Raw genomic sequence first — 18,352 nt, 5'->3', positions numbered from 1 at the left:
AACCTATGTAACATCATCACCACATTACCCTAGATCCAAATTCTAAACAATTAAAAAATACATTCAGGAAAGTCAAAAGAGCCAGTGAAGATACCGAACTGACTTTGCTATAACTCAGAACGACACTAATTGATCAGAAACATCTTAGTTCTGTTGGACTACTCTTCAACAGAAACATAAAGGACACATTGCCTATGGAGCATAAAAGCAGCAGGGTCCAAAGTTGAGACAATGTAATCAGTCGGTTGAATGAAAGATATTCCTGCTGGAACCTACTAGCCTTACTACGGCATAATCACGTTGACACACCGGCTGGATCATCGAAGTTAAGCAACGCCCAGCCTGGTCAGTACTAAATGGGTGACCATTTGGGACTTGCAGGTGCTGTATGTGCTCTCTGCTTATCTCGGCATTGTTTCCAGTCGTTCTAGTCTTCTCCTTACCACTGGACCCAAACAGTGCCGATTCAGGAGAGGTGTGGTTAGGGATTGCGCGACCCTTGCCACACAATTACATGCGCAGCTGCCCCTGAAGGGGGTATCCTTTGTCTTTCGAGACTGAACGGAGGCATCGATCGATCGACAACACTTACTATGTTATGCCTGCATTCGGCATTTATAGGTGTTTAATTTCCCTTAATTCTCATAAAAATTGCTGATGGACTAGAGGTAACGTTCTAGCCAATGGAGTCAAAGATTGACTTTGTGACTGGGTTTGAATCTCTCGACCAGAACTCATTATCACTTCCTACACTGATGATTGTGTAAGCATGTAACACTAGTGTCTACAGGTATGAAAAATAATTAATAATAATAATAATAATAATAATAATAATAATAATAATATATATATATATATATATATATATATATATATATATATATATATATATATAATAGCTGCATTCTAAATTCCAAGATTTCGTTCATCTTAAAGTTTATTTCTTTCAGCATGTTAAAATGTTCCATTCTTGACAGTAACTGTTTCGTAATGCAGAATATCATAAAACGCAATGCAACTACTTTTCGGATTCTTTCCAGATTTATGTAAACATGCCAAATTTTTTTTTTTTTTTACTTTTCTTTTTAAAGTTAATGAGTTCTTACGATTCAGGGCGAAAAATATTCAAAAATTGACATAATAATTATATGATTGTTTCTGCAGTATGGAAGAGGTGCACAAAATCTTGGAATTTCGAATATAGACTTTTTATTTTTTTTTTTACTTATTTGTATATGTATTTATATGTATATTATTTATATTGAAAAAAATTTGTTTTCATTTATTTGTATATGCGCTGTAGTTATAGTTAACATACATCAAGCTTTATAAATAAAAGGATTGGTATAAAAATATATATATATATATATTCATATATATATATATATATATATATATATATATATATATTTCTGAATTTGTATATCCTTTTGTTATTTTTCAGACATTCCAAAATCAATATGGTTACTACTGCGAAACTCCATCTATCTCATCACCTGCCTGGGTATTTGTTGTGAATTCTCCATTGTTAGCGGATTTGTTACTTTCCTGCCAAAATATTTTGAAACTCAGTTTGGGAGTTCAACATCAGTTGCTAATCTTTTTACTGGTGAGTATAAGTCATTATTCGACCAGGTTTATTTATTTAGTCATTTTATTTATATCTCAGAAATAATAACAATAACAAATAACGACAAAAAACAAATAACAAAATGTGGTGTAAAATAAGTGGATATATTTAATATCTTTCAGAATTTTTTTTTAGATAACGTTTGATAATTTGTATTATCTGAAATGCTGTTTTCATCTTGATTGTTATTTTCATAACGTTTCAGGCGATACTTTTTTTTTTTTTTTTGAATATCTGTAAATGTTGTCCCAATCCCATGGCATAATCATATCTACAGTATTTGAACCGAGTCAAATTTGTTCTGTCTTTTCTGATTTCGTTTCAATAGTTTCGTTTCGACACGCGTTCTCCCAACACGCTGTCTTTCCACTCGCCGGTGGTTCCTTTCCTTTCCTCGTTTATACCTGTTCAACAAACTCCCCTGCTTTTAATTTGCATATCTCACGCGTAAATTTGCATGACCGTCACACATATAAATGCAACGTCGGCATTTTAACATTTTTTTTTCTTAAAGGAAAAAAAACACGATCCTCGTGCTATTCAGGTAAGTTACGGTTTTCCTCACATCATATTGGCACACTAGTTCTCGTTGGATTACTAAAGTTAAGCAACGTTGAACCTGGTTAGTACCAGATGAGTGACCATTTGAGAACCAGACACTATATAAAGGACGACGTCGACACCTCCCCACAAGAAATGAAAAATCCTAACATCATCATTTTCCCTGACCGGGGTGTGCATGCGATTGGGAACACTAGTGAATTTATTATTCCCTTAACATTTTCTCCTTTGGAGGAATCCAGTTTAATCTGCCTAGGATGAATATTATTTGAAAGAAACAACAACAAAAAAAACCTCCTTACAGTGAATTTTTTAATAAAGAAAATATTTTAAAATAAATCGAGGATCATCTATGCAAGATGAAGCCACAAAGTGAATGTGGGATTTCGGTGAGAATGTCTAGCGTAGAGTAAGCCCAACAGTTTTTGCCAAAATTAGATGGCCATCAACTCCCTCCTCCAAAAAAAAAAAAATAATAATATCAAATCGAGGTTCATGCCTACCTATGGCAAAGGATGAACTTTATTTCTTTTGTTGTAAATGTACATTCTTCTGCTTAAATAAAATAACCATTCAAGCGATATTAATAATAAAGTTACGAATTACTTAAAAGTTCTACTTATTCATGGCTGACAGAAGCTACTCTTGTGGATTTTTTTTTTTTTACACAGGAATCACCACTTATCAAGGCCCAGAGACCACTCGAGGAGAAGCGTTAATGGGTATACATTAGTCAATGGGATTATAGCGTAGTAAACATAAATAGTGGAAACTTTGTTAATCAGATTACTTAGGGGGACGGTTCATCAAGAACTTGTTTATGTTTGACTTGAAGACATCAGATTGTAGTCAGCTGGAAAGCAGGCAAACAGAATAGAGTTCCACAGGCGTGCAGTATTAAGAAAGAAGCTTTGTTCATAGAATCTGCATTTAGGGTTAGGTACAGATAAAGCGTGGGAAATGATTGATAGTGGTTTTGGCTAGATGAGTGTTTTTCGTGAAAGTTTGGCGAGGAAAAACCATAGATTACAGCTCAGACGAGCACTTGCCATGAAAATAACAATAAAGCAGAGATAGGCTTGCAACGTCTCTTCTGTGGGAAAGGGGTTGCAAGGAAGATAAAAGGGCATCCCCCACTAAGCTACGAAGTCTATTTTGAACTCCATCAAGGCAGGATAGGCTGCTTCTAGCAGCTCCTGTCCAGATATGACAACAGTACTCCATCGTTGGCCGTTCCTGGCTTTTATATAGGTAGAAAATTGCATCAGGAGTAAGATATCTACTGGAGCGGTAGAAGGATCTCACCATTTTTCCAGCGACCTTGGCAATGGATTTGATATACATGTTCCATTTCAGGTCAGGAGTAAAGGTCAAGCCCAGAAGCTTGTCAAAACACGAAGCCTCCCCAAGACAAAACCCATTCATAAATAAGAGCTCCATTCAAAATTCTATACAAATGGGGCACATCCAATGAAGGTTATAGGTTTCATTGGTCAGAACGTTGTGACAATAACACCCAAGATGAGATAAATAATCTGAATCCTGCATACTTAATAGCCTCTACTTCTTTCAGACTTGTACTTTATTGTTCGTCGAACAAGTGGCTTTTAATCTTTTTAAGTAATAAACAAACTTTTAGGATTTTATCCTACAATGTTTGTGGTTTGTTTTTGCTTATCATTTTGAGCAGGTGAAAATGTTTGTTTTTTAAAAAATAATTATTAGATCAGGGTTAAGGTTTCAAATGAAGCAGATTTCATTTTTTTCCATCATATTTTCCCTTTTGGCAATGGTTTCAACCATTTCTTTGATTAAAAATTCGATAATATGCGTAAACGCTTACTTTCTAAAGTGGTCTTATGATTTTAACCAGGACTGTAACTGTTATGTAGAAAAATGTAAGCAGAGTGAATATTATTGAAACAAAGGAATGTTAGTAAAATATTTAACTTAGAACAAAGAGACCCTGGAATTTGGCATTGATGGGAATGTAGGTTTCAAAACAGCAGAGAAATGTGACTAAATCAAGTATCAGGAACAACATCTTTGAAAGTCACGTGTCAGGTTATGGAAGTCAATGACGTAATAGGATCTGTTAGTTTATATATATATATATATATATATATATATATATATATATATATATATATATATATATATATATGAGTTAGTTACAGAGTAAAAGAGAGTCCGAGACAGAAGTCCAAAGGAGAGAAGTTAAGGAGAGAAAGTAGGAGGACGGTTAAGTCCCTAGTGACAGGCCTTTGGCCTTGGAGCAGGCGGGGTAGACTAAGACCAGTGTGCAATCTTCCGACAAGGAAACATGGTGAAATAAAAGCTATATGAAATATAATCGAAGACTCCTGGTCGTTTCTTTGAAAGAAATGTTAATTTCCACTTTTGACCAATTCACTGAACAAGACTAGGATGAATGAAGGTATGGTTTTCTGTTGGCAAGATAATAACCCTAAGACTGTGTCTCGGCTCTATTTGTGTATTAAATTTTATATGTTGGACTGTATTGTATCCCCCCCCACCCACCCACACACACGCTAAAGGAACAATTTTTAATTCAATTTTAACCCCAAACAAGGCACAGTGCCACTTTGAAGTAAGGGGCTACTATCGGGGACATAAGTTGCAGCGGTATTATGAAGGGAGATGTGTAGTAAGATGTCTGTTCTCATTACATTTGAACTTTTGCATGTCAGTACAGTTGGGAAAGCAGAATCCCGGAAGGGACTTCAAAAATCTATCAGTTTTGGGGAAGAAACTACTGGAGTAGAAGGCTTCCTTACACCTAGGGATCTCTACTGTGAAGGGGTGGGATTAAGCTGCTTCTCAGGTTTGTCAGGGGTATTCACGTCGAGGAGCTACAAGTGCTTGTAGTTCATCAGAGCATTCGCCATTAAAGTACTTGTAGAACAGGCAGAGGGATGCAGCATTTCGTCGATGGGACAGAGGCTGAAGCCTAGATGACAGTTCAAGACGTATCAGGTGGGCGACTCTTTTTTGAACCTTGTTCAGGAGTGAGAGAAAAGTAGCAGATGCATCAGCCCAAATGTGACAACAGCACTCCATATATTGGCGAATGGTGGCCTTATAGAGGTACAAGATACTTTCAGACATAAGTAGTTTTCTAGCACAGTAGAGAGAGCCCACCTTTTTCACAACAGCCTTGGCAATGCTCTCAATGTATCTATTCCAGTTCATGTTTCCTGTAAACGTTAGGCCGAGGAGTTTAAAGGAAGTACTTTTGGGTAATGTGTTCTTGGCCATTGCTATTGGTGGCAAAGAAGGCTTCTTGTAATTATTGAAGGAAACAAGCTTAGTCTTGGCAGTATTGAATGTGACCATCAATTTTTGTCCCTATTCTACTACAGATTGGAGGTCATCCTCTAGTGTTTCTGCCATTTCCTTAGATATGTGTTCATTTGTTTCCCCCTCATGCCTGTTATAGAGAGTGGTGTCATCAGCAAATACACCCATCTCAGAAACAATTTTATAAGGGGGGAGGTCATTTATGAATATCAAGAATAATAAAGGTCCAAGGATAGACCCCTGAGGTACTCCTGCATTTATATCATATTGTTTAGATGTACGACCGTTGAGGACAACTTGGATTTTTCCCTTACTTAAGAAGGATTTAATTACATTATGTATTCGTTTAGTGGTACCATATGATCTAATTTTCCTTAGAAAACCATCCCTGTCAAAAACCTTAGATATATTGAGGACTACCGCTCTAACCTCCCCTGTTTTGTCCAGTGATTGGTATATACGTTCAGAGATTACAGGTAGGATATCTGCTGTGGAACGGGCTTGCCTAAATCCATATTGATTGTTGGTCAGGACTTTAGCAGATGACAGCAAGAAATATACATACTTGATTATATACACACGATTATGTAAACATTGAATATATATACTGTTACATCTTATGTAACATATTATTCCTGGGGCTGTATACACTCATTTATATAAAACTCTCACAATGTAACAATAATATTTAATATGATGTTCAACGTGAAAAGATGAGACAAATACTAAAGTGAGAATACAATAAAGTCCCAATAAAATCGAAAAAAAGATGTTTTTGGGGATCAGAAAGCATGAATAATAGTTTGAATATTACTTACATATTGCATTTGAGCCTATGATGATTTTGACTAGAAAGCACCTGATATGATAATATATCTTTCTAAATTCCTCACATGGGTGGAAGGAGAGTGTTTACTTCCGAATAGGAGAGCTTATTTTCTCTAAGTTTGGCAAGAATAATTCAGAGGAAGTGACTGGGAATATAAGCTAATGATCTGCCTTCACATATTGATGAAAACCAAGTGGCAAGACAAGATATCAGACACAGAAGTTTAGCCCTATCAAACCTATCAAACCTATCAAACCGCTGTCAGCACATGCTGCAGCAGTGTCAGGTTCACTGGGTGAGTCATTTATGCTGTATGTCAGATTCAAGACTCCTAAAACAGTTCCTAGTCCTGTTCAAATGCAAAAAAAAAAAAACATAGGAGGAGGACAGTGGAAATAGTTCAAGAAAAGTTTGAAGGTCTCTTTCAAACAGTTCAGCTTGTATTCCAAAAACAGATGCTCCTGGCCTACTGTAAGCCACAAAAGGGCCACAATGAAGAATGCAAGAGGTTTCATACTATTAGAAAACAGAGCAGTCAGCACTTATGCTGCAAATCATATTACAGGTCTCCAACATGCAGGAAATACTTCAGAACTTTGATCGAATTGATGAGCCATCACTGAAGCCATATAAATATTTACCATTTTAGCTAAATTTTCCAGGTTCAATCCTAGCCCTTTCCAGCATATTTTTGGTCTCTTTCTCCTCTTTTTTTGAAAACTATTTTCACTAAAATTCTCTATCGGTTCCATGTCATAAATGAAGAATGTCATTTGTGATACATTTAAAACTGAAAAGTACATCTTGTGAATTGTATCAAAGTTAAATGGAAGGGTTGGTGGTTATAAATATTAATTCAAAAGAATCATATATTTTTTTAAATATATCATTGTGCCCCAGCCAGTGTCTAGACATGGGAATTGGAACATAATATCGAGATTTGAAGGCAAGACTAATTATGAAAACTTTTCCTGTTTATAGAGTTCCAGGGAAAGATTAGACAATTAGAATTAACTACTTTACTAGACGGAAGAATGAAACTTTTAAAATGATTCATGGAATTTCCCATTATGGTAGGCAGTTTTTAAATATTTCTTATTGACCTAGAAAGTTACGATCGGTGCAGATCTCAATACCAAATCTAAATGATTTATTTTGCTAATAGTGCAATATTTTGCCAAAAGTAAATAAAAACAGCAATATCAAATCAAATTCATTGGAAAAAATATCAAAGTGCAACAAGCTATGTAAAAACACTATTAGAAGATGTTTGCATCTATATACGGTTGGAATAATAATGTAAGGTGACCTTAAACATGGCATACTGTTCGACAGAGCAAGAACACAGTTAGAAAGTTGCTGTTCCACGACTTAGTATAAGATTTTGAGATGAAATTTGATGAATTGAGAAATAAAAGGAATTAAGAAATATTAAAAAATTTCTACCTGTCTGTGGAATGCGATACCACTGGGCTGCTTACCAGCTGACTACAAAATAGGCGTTTTCAAGTCTAACGCTAATCAATTCTTGTTAATAAATTCTTGTAAATAATACAATTCTGCATAGTTTCAACAATCGTTATCAATCCTCTCAGCGCTGTCTCACCGTCCACTTGTCAAAAACTCATTAACTCTTATCATCGAAAAGAAAATAGAATTTAAACTGGATATTAATTGAGAAAATGGTTAAAATGAGATGTCCAAGTCGAAGCATATTATCATGTAAAAAAATATTCATGTAAGAAAGAGAATTTATTTTTATTTATTTCAACATATGGTCCTTCCCCTTGTCAAACTTTCACAAAAATCACTTGACTAGCTTTTTGGTCAAGATCAAAGTGTAGTATCTGTTCTTCAGATGCTGCATTTCCATTTCTTGTTCTCTTTCGGTGGAGGATCAGTCCTTCACGACTGAGACAATTTTTTATTTTTGTACTTTTTCTCCACGTTAAAAAACGACCCTGGTGTCTAACTCTGTCCCGTGGGGAGGCATAGTAAATAGGTACAATCACCATCAACAATTTTTCCCACTCTTTATCTGAGCCTAATTCTAAACGTAGATTCCATGAACAAAGCTTCTTTCCTAGAACCGCCTGCCTGTGGAACACTGTTCCATTGATCTGCTTCCCAATATGGTATCATTCAAGTCCTATCTAAATAAGTTCTTTTTGGACCGTCCCCATAAATAACCAAATTCTACCCAATGTACACCATTAGCGATTACTAAACTACCTCCCTTACATGTATTAACTCTTATCCTTAAGTGGTCTTTGGGCCTTGATAAGTAGTGACTACCCTGTAAAAAACAAACTCTTTTTGAAATGGAAATCGCCCAGATAAGGCATGAGATCACTTGATGTAAAGAGCTAAAAAAAAAAAAAAATCAATTCTTGTTAATAAATTCTTGTAAATAATATAACCCTGTCAAGGTCAAAAACCAGACAACAATAAGTGTAAGATAGATTGATTCTAACCCAGGAAATAGCAATTCTTCCCCCTTTGACATATGAGGACTAAAGGACAAAATAAGAGAAGCAAGACTTACGAGGCTGTCAAAAGTAAATGCAACGTCCTTTTTCTGCCTTTTTTTTTTTTTACATGGTTTACCGTTTAAAATATATGCTTATGTTTTTTATATCAAAGCTAAAATAGATTATAGAGTAATTTGAATATGGATGCTGTTACTATTTGAGCAAGGTTTACACTCTGTTTTCTTCATCTCCGTTAACCGTTCGTTTCATTGGACGGCTTTTAGAAATTTACTTCCATATGAACCTATCTCTAGCCAGGTCTTTATCCTTCTTGCTCTCAAGTTCATCCTTATCACTTCATCCAATGGTTTCCTTTGCCTTTCCCTCTGGGTTGACCTTGCTAGCTCAATAGTCCTACAACTACTAACCCAAGAACTCACATCCATTCTTTCGATGTGATCATAATATGGAAGCCTTCTGTTTTGCACACATCTTCCTATACTCTCAAGATTTAATCTTCCTCTGAGGTCATCAGATCTTAGCCTGTCTTTAAGACTCACACTATGCATCCACCATATCACTCATATTATTTTTCTCCATGCAACGCATATCGTCAACTCTCCCTGGCCAACTTTCACTGCCATACATCATCACACTGCATACATATATACCTGATAGACCCTTCCCCTTTTTTTCTCACTTATATTTCACCAAAATTAGATGTATTGCTACTGAAACTTAAGGAGCTACAGTGAATTAGGAGCCAGATTAATGGAGACATCCTAAGTGGATAGTTATTCACATTACATTTAAATTTCTGCATATTGGTACAGTCAGAGAAACAATAGACAAGGAGGGAATTCCAAAGGCACTATAGGAAAATAACTATTAGAGTAAAAAGCTTTTCAATATCTGGAGATCTCTACAGTGAAAAGGTGGGATTTTGCTGAATTGGTCGAGGGTGTTTATGTTTAGAGATCACAAGTGCAACAAGTTTGATTGGTTGACAGTTTTCTCAAATTTTAGAGTAATTAGAGTAACATCTGATAAAACTTGATACTTTCAGTATAATTCTTTGATCACAATATAATAATGAAAAAAAAATAACATAACAATATTCTGAAAACTGTAAAGAGGGTATATTCTTATTTGCTGTTAATCTATACAGTTATAAAACTCTGTGGACTGTGCGTTCTTGCTTGAATCTTGTCTTTAACAATCAGGCGATTCCATCTTTTAAAAAAGGGATGACAGGTGAATTTATGCGTATGACTGTGGATCATAGGCTCAGGGATGAGATTAACGAGTTGTATATTCAATATAATAATCAATAGAAAATTGTCTCTATAATAATAAATACGTAATGTGTATGACTTAAAATATCATATCTAAGCATATCTAATGACCGGGCAACGCCAGGCGGTCTGCTAGTATTTATATAATAACTTTATGAGGTATTTGCATATATCAATGACATTTTGTTTAATTCCATGTTTTTGTTTCTCTCTTCTTAATGAATATTTTATGTATAGCCGAGAGCTGTTATTTCCGTTTACAAAGAAGATTTTATTATTTTTTTATGAATACTTCCGGACTGTGCTAAATCGGGACGGCTAGTATGTACACTTGCAGGCAAGTACACATAAAAATTTTGATTGCATTTTATTAATGCAAAGTCATTATTTTATTTACTCACTAGTAGCTTTCTCACAAACTCATTAGCTGTGATTGCTCACAAGACAATTAAGAATGATGTTCCCTGGAGTCTGAGTAATAATAATGTTTACCAGATTTTCAGTACTCTCCACCTCTTTTGATAACCAACGCAAATCATTTTATGTTATTGTAACTGCTGTTTACCATTGATTTCTTGCGAACAATGACTGTTGGTTTTCTCTAAAGTTTGAAAAATCTTCTCCAAGTTCCCAGAATTTTCTATACCCATCCAGTAAAGGTCTGTTTGGTGCTCTTCCTTTGTGGTCTTTCCATTCTCATTGATCCTTCACAACTACTCTGTGTGATGCCAGCAGAGGCGGGTACCACCAGATATGTGAATACATTTTATTTAAGTTGTTTCTTTTTTGAGGAAGAATTATGTCATTTTATGGGATTTCTGGCAGTTTCAATTTCTTTGGGCTCATGTGATGTCTGGGTGACAACAAGTCTCTCAAGATTTCCAGTATTCTCCATCTATTTTGATAATTATTACAAATGATTTTGCGCTATTGCAACAGCCGATTATCATTGACTTTTTGCTGTCAATGACAATTGCTCTTCTCTGAGGTTTGAGTCTCTCCAAGGCCCCAATATTCACTGCACCCTTCCAGTGGAAGTCTGGTTAATGCTCTCGCTCCTCGTTATTTCTATCCTTCTCGACTCTTTACAATCATTTTGTGTAGTATAAGCCAAGGCTGATGCTATTTTGTGGGGATGGGAGTGGAGGGGTGCGGTTTATACCTTTTTTTAGACGCTTCAGTTCCTTTGTTTTTTTGTGGTTTTCCTTCCGTGTTTTTGTTTTACTTTGTTGCAGTTTCTATGTGTCTGATTCGTGCTCTTAGTTTATGTGGGTTGGTTGCCGCATTCAAGGATTTTCCTTAAAATTTCAGCTGTTTTCAGCATTGCTGTCCATTGTATAGTGTGAATCTTTCCTTTGATTCCAACTTCTCGTCTTTTTTTTCCAGATTCTTAAGGACTGTTCCTATTGCTCCACCAAGCATCTCTCTATCATATTGATTTTCTGCATGTTTTATATTCTCATCAGTTTTCTGGCATGTTCCATGTAGTTGCTTCTTTTTCTGTATCTTTGATTTTTACCCTTGAGAACAACTTGTGTTGTTTCTCTGGAGTCTGAGTGATGAGAAGTCTCCCCAGATTTTCAGTACTCTCCATCCAACTCTTTTGCAGATGAATTTGCATTATCGCAACAGTCACTTACTATTGATTCCTTATTGGCAAGGATCATTGGTCTTCACTAGAATTTAAATGGCAATAAGACTCCACAAGGTCCCAGTCCATCTAAATGTGTAGGTTGACACAAGTTCATTGGCTACAGGTGTAGTGTTGGAACGATTTGGTGCTGTTATGGAAGATGTGTGCTAGCTTCGTCCGAAAAATGATACTCAGCATATAAATTTGTCAGAATTTGATGCCACGCTAAAAGGCCTTAATCTTGCACTGCAATGGCAGGCCAAGGTTGTACATCTTCACACAGACTCATTGTGTGTTTGCCACTGGTTGACTGACACCTTAACTAAAATGGCCCAAGTTAGGACAAAAGCCGCAAGTGAAATATTGGTATGAGGAAGATTGGCAATAATAAAGTGTTTAGTTGATGAATACAGCTTGCAGGTAGACATTACCCTAGTTCTATCAGTGCAGAATTTGGCTGATAAGTTGTTAAGTGCCAAAGAAGCAGATTGATATAATGAAGTAGGATCTGATCCTCTGCAACTAGTATGTGCAATCTTAACAGATCAATTAACACCTGATCAGATCTGTGTAATATATCAGCAGAGTGGACATTCCGGAATTTGTCGGATCACATATTTTGTCTGAAGAATTTATCCTGCAACTACAAAGGCATCAATCAAGGCAGCCATATTCTTGTGCAAAGAGTGTCAGTGAATTAACAGTAAAAAGCGAAACTTGAATTGGAGGACAACTGGTGTCGGATAGGCATGGATGTAACGCATTATAATGACAAACATTTCTTAACCTTAACAGATTGTAGCCCAACACGTTTCATGATATAGTGCTTGTTGACATGACAGGATACATCAAGCATTGAACGACAATTAAGATCTGTCTTTTTTTAACATGATGCCCAACTTGAAATCCTGACTGATAATGCCTCTACAGTTCGATGTCAAGAATTTCAGAAATTCACACACGAATGGGGTATTAGCATGCGTTGCCAATGTACATATTTTCCTGAAGGTAATGGTATAATGGAGCAGTGTTTATTGCACCATCAAAAGAATTGCAGTCAGGATGCAGTGTTCGATTCCAGAAGTTGTATACTGGTATTATGTGACACTCAAGGCCGATGCAATACCAGTAACTGCATCAGCCAATGGGATTTACTGCTACAAACAGCGTATAAAAGGGATAGATGTCACACCATCAGTGGTTAGAGTTGTCGACATCCCATATAAAGTGGGAGATCGTATTTGAGCAAAATCCCTGAACGCTCGGTGCACTACAAGATTTGGCAGTGGACAAATAGATAAAATGATAAATCCTCAGACTATGTTGATTGATGATGTTCCACGGCATGAAAAAGATGTCTGCTCCTGTTATACCTTTTCTAATTCTGAGGACGACGAAGAAGATCACATACAATTTGAGGATGATCTTGATCCCCTACTGCCTCTTTGGATGAGCGTAGAAACACTGCCTACAGAACCAGAAAACGGGATGATAGAATATACTGGTGGCACTGACGGTAGTGATGAGGAAGATGGAAACAAAGAAGTAACGATCCAATTCTTTGAAAAAGTACCCAACAAAGATGGATACTATCCCCTGCAGTATCAGGAGGAGGGGTGTAAGGAAAATCATAACTTACTTGGCTACCATGTGCGTGTGCTTCAAAGAGTCGGTCATGTAAAATATATAAAATAAAACAAAATATCTAAAATAAAAAAAATTCTAGTCATGATGTCTGATGACACTGCCAAGTAATATATAACCATGATTTTATTGACTTCCTTTCTATAAAATATGCAAAATTCTGGTCAGTGATGTCTGAGCAAGCTCAAAATAAGAAATAAGAATAAGAACATGTTAAAAGCTTGAGAAACTAAGTGATGAAAATAAACTATTGAAAAAGACATTATAGTTATTTTATAATCTGAACTGGGGAATCAGTTTCAAATATAAATTAAATGTAAAATTATCACCCACTTGAGGAGCAGGTAGCATTTCATTAACACATCCGTAATCCATTAATTATACACTGGCCATATCTCTAAACTATCGTGGAATGTTAGCAACTTAAACTTTTTCTTTGATGAAAATAAATTGAATTTGCCAGTGAAGCGATAAATATAAGCAAAATAAGAGTTTGTTTTAAAATAAAGAGAGACTACCACCAGCAATTACAATGCAAACGAATTGAAAGCACCGTACATACAAATCCATCTGTTGATTGCCTTGTAAATTGTTCTAGTAGCAGAATTATAGAGATCATTTTTGTGATTTTGTCTATTTTAAAAAAGGTGCCAGACTGTAACAGTCATAAATAAAATAGATTTATTTTCTTTAACGAATCAGTGTCCATGCTAAGCGGAGATAGACTGACCAATCAGCTGGCAGGGCATATTGATTCCATCTGTCCCCTAAGAAACTTCTTTAACCCCTTTGGTCAGCCAGCAGAGAAAACCCGGCAAGCATTAAAGACAGACCTCTCTCCTCTCTTCTCTTTCCTGCCCCTATCTGCTGGACATGTTAGCATAGACGATCCTTGCTGACGATAACTGCTGACCAACTTGCGACATCCAAAAAGCCTTCAACTCCTCCTTTTTCTTACTTATCTAACTTTCTTCCTTTGAAATAAATCTTTCTTTGTTGTTGTTTTTTTTAAGAGGTTTTGTTTTATTATCATGTGCTATATTTAATTTATTATTTATGAAGATGCAATCTTGTTAAAAGATTATTAGTGGCCGAAAAATTAAGATTGCATTTATATTCAATATTCCAGCTTCTTTTTTGTTTTTATTCTGCTTGTTTATTCTTTTAACAAGTATCGCATGAATTCGACTGGGTTTTTGCGTGTGTGTGCAGATAAAATATGGTTTTTGCAAAAAAACAAAAAAGAAAAGAAAAGAAACATACACAGAAAAAAAATACAGAGAACCGCTAAATGACCTGATTAAAGTGAAGGCGAAATTTCATGACATAATTGTCCATCCCATAATAGTCAAAACAAATTTGCAGGTATCTTTTTTTAGATCCTGAGTATATTATTTCCTGTATATTTCTTTTTTTATCTCCCTTCCTCTTAATTGCAAGATGTTTTTGAAACAATTCTTATGAGTTAATTATCGGAGCTCTGCCAACATCCCGAGTGTATAATATCGATTGAATATTCTTATCTTTTACCATCCAAGCTATGGCTCGTTGTCAAATTTACTGTAAATAAAAGTAGGTAATTCATGTTTTCATGTCTTATGTAGCGTTTCTCTCTGTTGTTTCATTTTACTTCAGTCGAAGTTCTCAGAAATCAAATGGTTAGCACTTGATCTCTATATGAGATACATAGATATTTGAATAATCCATTAAAGTTCTAATTTACATCTCAAACAGTAGTTAGTAAAGACGTTGAGAATATAATTTGTCTCTCCTCAATTGACCATTAAAATATGTTATATCATTCATTCATTTCTTGTGGTCTCTTAGTTTTATGTGATTCCATGGCAAGAATTCATCTAGTCTGCTGTGGTATCCAGCTTCGTGTTGTTTCTTGCGGTAACATCATTTGTAGAAGGTGCACCATTCTTTGTAAAAGGAAGTATGGGTTAACCATACTGAGGAGGTTTTATTTGGGCCACGAATACTATGTGATTTTGAATATTTAGTCAAAGCTTACTTGTAGGGAAAAGTATTCTCATGCCAGATTGCCCTGACAAATCCTTCTACAGAAAGACATTCGACACTCAAGGATAGTGTCTCGTAGGCATTCAAGTTCTCTGTTGTGTTTCGTTCTGTGTACAAGAAAAATAAAGTGTACCAAGTATGAGTATACTTAATCAAAGTAAATGTTCCTATTTACTTGCCTTCCCACGAGGGCACAGTTAGACACAAGGTTGGTTTTTTAATGTGAGGAGAACCTAGCTTCCCAAAAAGGGGCACTCTGGATAGGAACAAAATAAAAAATTTTTTTTTTTTAAATTGCCTCAATCTAGAGGGATTTTTCCTCTACTGATCGAGGCCAGAAAAGGTAAAATGTAGTATCAGAACAGATACTACACTATGCTCCTAGCCAAATAGTCAAGGAACGTTATGTTATCGACCTGTATGAAAGAATGAAAGTTATTTGCCAACTGCTTTTTTTTTTTCGAGGAACACATATTAGTCTCTGAAGAGTTCTTTGGTGAATTTTGCTACATAACAAAACACGTGTAAGACGTATTATATTAACATATGAATAAAATACTTTGAGTGTGACATAAATACATCTCCTAGTTTAGGAATGATTACTAACGAAATACATACATATATATATGTATATATATATATATGATGTTGCGCGTGTTTCTCTGCTTTATCGTTATTTTCATGGCAAGTGCTCGACTGAGTGCCAATCTATGGTACCCCCTCGCCAAACTTTCACAAGAAACACTCGTCTAGCAGAAAACACTATCAATAATTTCCCTCACTCTGTGCCTAAACCTAAACGTAGATTCCATGAACAAAGCTTCTTTCTTAGAACTGCACGCCTATGGAATTGTCTTCCGTTTTCCTGCTTTCCAGCTGATTACAATATGGTTGCCTTCAAGTCTAATGTAAACAAGTTATTGATGAGCCGTTCCATATAAGTTAACAAATTTACCGAATTTCCATTACTAACGATTACTATATTCTCCAATTTCTACTTTAACCCTTATCCTCAAGTGGCCTCTTGGCCTTGATAAGTGGTGATGCCTATGTAAAAAAACATATATGGGAAAGAAAATTAAAACTGTAAGTTGAACTTTACAATCAAAATTTATTGTTCGACTGAATACCCCAAAAAACAATTTACAAAGTCCTTATTCCGCAGAGTTTCAAAGAATGCTATTCTTGCTATTCTTCTTATCAGAGGGCAGAAAGAAATCAGAAAATTATATTTGTAGTAATGCTAGAATTTGCTAGTTATGGCATTAAGTGAAACCGCAATTTATTGTGGTCATAAATTGCCATGAAAAACAAGTGAAAAATGTTGGATATGCAAAAAAAAATATAAAAACAAACCATGCATATTTCAGCTTACATGAAAATTCTCTCAAGATAATTCGAAAGGCGAAAATAGTTCATTAGAGAATGAAGTCCAAAATTAAGTCCAGTGTAATGATCCATATATTCCAGTTGGAAAGTTTTCAAAGCAGCTGAAAATAATGGAAATTGTTTTTTTTCGGACAGTGCAGTAGCCCAAAGAGAAGATTATATTAGATTGAAGTTTACCATTGCATATATCAGGTAAACACTACATGCTTTTGATTTCATTAGTATATATATATATATATATATATATATATATATATATATATATATATATATATGTTCATTTTAACATTTTAACGATAATTAAATTCGGTATATAGCATCTCCTACTAGGAGATCAACAAAAGTCAATTACTTCACTTGGATCTGAACGATCGCACATTTTTGGGACAAAAACAAATATACATATAATTAATTATTTATTTATTAAAAATTTAAAATCAGATACCTGTTTTATAAATAAAATATATATCGTCATCCACAGACAGACTGTTTTGCTCTATCACAGCACTTCAGTGCGGCTACACTAGCCACTACCTCAAGCCAGGATTGAAACTTGAACGCCTAGGCGACAGTTGATGCTTCTAATCGTTACGCTATTTGATTGCTTCCGAGATGGGCATGTGAAATTATAATGATCAAACATTGTCCAAGCTCTGTTTTTTTTTTACACAAAGAGCATTACATTATATGCTAGATGCAGTTTGTTATTTGTTATTTCTCTAATATGCTAGGAAACATTTACAGTCATCCACAGACACTTGTTTCGCTGTATCACAGTTCTTCACTGTGGCTAAACTACCAACTACCTCAAGCCAGAATTGAAATATATATATATATATATGTGAATGAGCTGTGAAACAGTGAAACAGTACTGTATGTGGATGACTATCTCTCTCTCTCTCTCTCTCTCTCTCTCTATATATATATATATATATATATATATATATATATATATATATATATTTGTATATACTCTTTATTTGTTTTTACATAAGCTGTATTATGTTGCTAGACAGTCACGAGCATGTTTCAGTCAGCTAGTTATTAGTAACTAGAGACTTCTTCAACTGATATGAAAGCAAAGTATATGAATACTATTCTTTCTAGTCTTCCATTACCTTTATTTTGATCTTTAACCCCTTATCCTTCCCATTCATTCCTATATATCAACACATACTCAAAACCGCACCCCTATTGGGTCTTATTTACATACAACCAAATTTTATTTTTCACAACATTTGATGGAACTTCCTGATATTAACTCCCTGTGACGAGGTAGACCTGATATTTTCATTGACAACTTTGCTTTCGTATAAGCTGTATCGCCTGAAGAAGTTACTTGTAACTGGCTAACTGAAACATACTCATGACTGTGTAGCAACATATTACTGCTTATGTGTAAAAACAAATAAAGGTGATACCCTGCTCTACTTCTGTATTGAGCACTCTTGTGTTAACCTCGTTAAACTTCATTTGTTACTTAACCTCTGGAAAATAATAACCTCAGATTATATATATATATATATATATATATATATATATATATATATATAT

At 35.1% G+C, this 18,352-nt stretch overlaps 1 protein-coding gene across 2 annotated transcripts in view; it reads left to right on the top strand.

Moving 5' to 3' along the window:
• Positions 1 to 18,352, top strand: part of LOC145279776 (solute carrier organic anion transporter family member 5A1-like) — a 382,142-nt gene that overhangs the window by 292,002 nt on the left and 71,788 nt on the right. For both annotated transcript variants that reach the window (XM_080131097.1, XM_080131096.1), the window contains exon 4: positions 1,445 to 1,609. In XM_080131097.1, coding sequence (XP_079987223.1) covers positions 1,445 to 1,609 — 165 coding nt within the window. The remainder of the gene's footprint in view (positions 1 to 1,444; positions 1,610 to 18,352) is intronic.

Source organism: Euprymna scolopes, chromosome 7 (assembly GCF_053919585.1).
Source record: "Euprymna scolopes isolate OS-2025 chromosome 7, ASM5391958v1, whole genome shotgun sequence".
Classification (NCBI taxonomy): Eukaryota; Metazoa; Mollusca; class Cephalopoda; order Sepiida; family Sepiolidae; genus Euprymna; species Euprymna scolopes.
The sequence above is the reverse complement of the archived record's forward strand: the minus strand, read 5'-3'. Positions and strand labels throughout refer to the sequence as shown.